At 38.6% G+C, this 4,503-nt stretch overlaps 1 protein-coding gene across 1 annotated transcript; it reads left to right on the top strand.

Annotated features, from left to right (window-relative positions):
- Positions 1-931: 931 nt before the first annotated feature.
- LOC111665512 (sterile alpha motif domain-containing protein 3-like) lies at positions 932-4,130 on the top strand. The gene is made up of 4 exons (XM_023420551.2): positions 932-1,929; positions 2,157-2,315; positions 2,451-2,543; positions 3,359-4,130. The coding sequence occupies exons 1-4, from the start codon at positions 976-978 to the stop codon at positions 3,677-3,679; spliced, it is 1,527 nt and encodes a 508-aa protein (XP_023276319.2). The 5' UTR covers positions 932-975; the 3' UTR covers positions 3,680-4,130.
- The last annotated feature ends 373 nt before the right edge of the window (positions 4,131-4,503 follow it).

Here is a 4,503-nt window from a genome sequence, read left to right as displayed (position 1 = left end):
AGCCACATTTGCCTCTAGAGGTACGATTGGCGGTAACGGCCACGAAAACTGGGCATTGATAAGACTTCTTCCATTCATGATTGGTTTTAATGTCCCAGAGAATGATCCAACATGGGAAATTTTAATGCTTTTGAAGGACATCTTAGAACTGTCAGCATCATTCAGACTAACAGAAGATTCTCTTGACTTCCTTGATACAAAGATCTCAGAGCACAGAGGTTTACTTTTAACAGTATTTCCTCACTTCACATTGCGCCCAAAGCACCATTTTGTGGAACACTATCCACAGTTGATGAGGATGTATGGGCCGCTCAGAGATATGTGGACAATGCGCTTTGAAGGAAAGCATAAATTCTTCAAACAAGTCATTCACTACACAAAAAACTTCAAAAATGTCCCACAAACTCTGGCTGTCCGGCATCAGAGAATGATGGCATACCATGTAGACTCCTCCTCATTTTTCAAGCCATCCATCCAAATGGACAAGGTGACACTTTCTTTGGTTTCATCTTTACCTGAGAATATTCAGAACTTGTTGAAACAGAGGTATGCATCTCAGAACACTGTCCTTGTAGCATCATCTGTGAGCGTTGATGGCATCAAATACAATCCAGATATGATTGTGTCTGTTGGTGCTTGTTCATGCCTACCTGAGTTTAGGCAAATTCACAACATCCTTGTCATTAACAGTGATGTTTTGTTTCTGTGCAAACATATGACATCATGGTATAATGAGCATCTGCGTTCTTATGAGCTATGCAGTCATGTGTCATCAATGTCTGTCAACATGCTCTCTGATCTGAATGACCCTTTTCCTCTGGCAGCATACAGAATCAGGGGCAGGACATTTGTTACCCTTAGACATTATATTTTGTGCTGATTGGATGCTGAATATTTTGATGTCAAGTGTCATGAAGTAGCTAAACTGATTTTTTTATTGTATTTTTTAAAGCCTCTGTAGAATCACAACCAACAATGGAGATGAGGACTACACTAAGGATAATTGTCCATGACAATGACATCAGGAAAATTACACTCTTTGGGAAACCACAGACACTTGACTCACTTGTTGAACAGCTTGAGGAGAAGCTGGGACTTCAGTACAAATTCTCCCTGCAGTATGAGGATCCTGATTTTCATAATGCCCTCGTCAACCTCACTGACATTACAGACCTGCCTGACAAACCCACCCTAAAGGTAATTGCTCTGGTTCCAACTCCCACACCAAGCACAGCCAGCACAGATGACACTGAGCTCCTCTCTGTTTCCTCCCCTGAAAGTCGGTCATCTCTTGCTCGGTCTCCATGGCCAGACACCTTTGAAATTCCTTATTTTCCTGTGGACATCGAATACAGACTACGGCAGGGGAATCTTCTGTATATGAGAGACAAGACATACCTGCAAGTACCCAGGGACATGAAGCACGAGATACTTGAAAAACTTGCAGAGGCAATTTACAGCTTCAAGGCATATCCCTGCGATGAAGAATTCAATGATGTTGCAACTGCACTGATTCAAAAACATCCATGCCTCATTGAGCCAGGCTCTGTCAATGGATGTAACGGCTGGAAAAATAGCTTAAAATTCAAAATGGGAAACTATCGCACCAAACTGCGTCGAGCTGGCTGTACAGATGTGGCCGTAAATCAAGGGAAGAGAAAAGGCCAAGCTCCGCAGAGAAGCATCAAAAGACCCAAACGATTTGAAATCAATTTCCTACCCAATTTCCCTGATGGTGAAGATGAGACCAGTATGGAGTCCAAACGAAAGGAACTTGTAGAGGAGATGAAGAAACGTCGTCCAACTGCTGCTCTGATAACCAAAAACATGGACTCTACTTTTGCCTTGAGAAGACAAGAGTTGGTGAACCTGGAGCCTCCAGTGAAAGACACAATGGAAAGGTGGCCAGCACTCTTTACAGAGGCTCAGGTAATTTAAAACTCTTCCTAAAGAACGCTTTTATCCATTTTAGTTCTCATGTAATTCATTATTTGTCATATCTTTAATGAACTTACAGAATTAGCTTCAGTGTCCTGCCAGTGAAAAGTAGTCCTAAGATTTTAAAGATCCCCTCCAAACATGTTTTAAGATGTATATAAAATATTAATATATAATGACGACATCTTGAATACTAATTTGTCATACTTTTCCCATAGATTTGGGCAGAGTTCTGTCGCTTGTCAAGCAAAAACTTGAACACAGAATTCTTCAAAGAACTTGACAAATACACTCCTCGCTTCTTGGAGATTTTCAAGACCAAGGGGGGAAGTGTTGGCCAGAAACTTCAGAAGTATCTGCAACAAGTCACAACAGAGGTAAGTTTCTCAGATACAAAGTAATTCTTTTTTTTTTATCATGTGGGGAACAAAAAATACAACCCCATTGTGTATGCAGAGCTATTAATTGATTGTCCTTTACCACAGGAGTTATATGTGTTTGTGATTTTTCAGAGTACAGATGTTACTGCGAAGAGAACAGCAGTCCTCCGTGGCCTTCCTGTCATCCTTGGAGATGAAAACACAGACTTTTTCAAGACATGCTTTGTAAGTCGTCTTTATTACTGAGTTTTTATTCCACACCACAGGATGTCCACTCTGGTACCCTCTCAAAAAAGTTACAAATTTACCCTTAAGGACATAAATGTCCCCTCAAAACAACTTCTCTAAAAATGTATCAGATTAATATTTTTTTCAGATTTTTTTTCACGGATCTTTCAGTCAACCACTGTTCTTTCCAAAAATACTAAATATTTATTGGCAATTAAATAAAGTGTGCTCCAGATTTTTGGAAAAAAAGACAGAAAAAGGCTAATTTTCCATATAAGAAGTGATCGGAGGCTAGACATTTTTTACGTGGTATCAGACCCTTGGATATGTCAAAGATTAGTAACAAAACTGATTTTGATGCATTATTAGTTTTTTTGTAGTTTCAAAAAAAAAAAAAACCTCACACTTATACCCATAGCAGACATTTTTGTCCCTTAGACTCCCATTACAACTTTTGATTGCAGGGCTATAACAGAAAAAAAACATGCATTCTGCAATAACAGTGCCTTGTCCTCTTCAGAAGGGGCCACTTTGGCAGTTCTTACTGTTCGTCACCAGTTTGCAAAATCTAGATTCTATCCGGGCCTGCTTTTCCTCCACTCAGCCTGCATCTTCCTTCTTGATGCACTGATGACCTATCATCATGAATGAATGAAACAATCTGTTAATTATTTATGCATGTGCCATATTTACTTGAATATCTAATATCAGAATATATCTTACTTTTAGTGGCTGTTTTGTGTTTTCTGCCATAGAAAATTAAGGTGAAATCTGATATGTAATTGGGGCTGTATTGCTGCTATTGGTTTTAGGACAGCGATGACCCAGGCATGTCTCACATCCCCATTGGAATCATGACCATCGTTCCTGAGGACAAACCGATGTCCCTCGACTCACTGCACCTTCAGTCTTCAGGTACTGCAATCATTTTGGAAGGAAGAATTGTGATGGATGGCCTTGAAAATCTACCACATGCAATGTGCTTGCTCTTTGGACTTACTTACGCCCTGAATTTGGAGTACCCTCAACAACTGAAGAACACCTTTGACTTCATCCAAAGGGTGCTTCTCTCACTTGGACATAAAGCCCTAAAACCAAAAATACAATCACTCAAAAATCTTCTGATGCACTGAGTGAATGTAATCACAATGTGAATGTGATTCAGTTAAAATGGGATTTTATTTTTCAGAGTTGAGCTATATCTGCTGTTCATTATTGATGTTAAGATAAATGTAAAGCTTTTTTGACTTGTGGGGTAACAACCTTTTTTGACTTGTGGGGCTACAAGCCAAAAAAGGTTGTTTTAACTGTTAGTTAAAAACTGTATTGGAACCAGAACAAATATGATGCATGCATTTCATGTCACCTTTACTCAGTGGGTCGCCAGAAACGTCTCTGAGGGCCACCATTGACCCACAGACTGTGCTTTTAAGAACCACCTGGACCCTATTTTTCCATGTGTGACAAAAAAGGTTAAATTATTAAACTTTGTTTTCCATTTAAACTGTTGTCTGTCTTTGTTTCAATACCTTATCACTTTAAGTTCAGCTTACTTGAACATATCAAGGCAATCGGTTTCCTGATATTTTTCTAGTAATGTGAATGCTTAAACTTGTAAGGAAAACTTATTTTTACGAGTACAGCTTAATTAGCATAACTCACAAGTTTCAGTAGTCAAAACTGACATTTTATAGTCAACCTAACTAATAATTTTGAGTAATCTATACTCAAGTTTACTGCCATTATCTGAGTTGTCTGAATTTATATTTCATAGTAAACCTTATTAATGATTTTGAGTTAACTTCACTTATGTTTACTCCCATTATCTAAGTTGTCTAAACAGAGTTATTTTCAGCTTTAACAACTTAAAATGAGTTATCTACTTAACTTGGGAATTTTGAGGCAATCGGTTTCCTGACTTTTCTTAAGTAAAGTGAACTTATTACAATTTACAGTG

The sequence above is a fragment of the Seriola lalandi genome, unplaced genomic scaffold, assembly GCF_002814215.2.
Source record: "Seriola lalandi dorsalis isolate HSWRI2012SDOR001 ecotype SW California unplaced genomic scaffold, Sedor1 jcf7180002054651, whole genome shotgun sequence".
Taxonomy (NCBI): Eukaryota; Metazoa; Chordata; class Actinopteri; order Carangiformes; family Carangidae; genus Seriola; species Seriola lalandi.
Note: the sequence above shows the minus strand (reverse complement) of the source record. Positions and strands in the feature narration are given on the sequence as shown.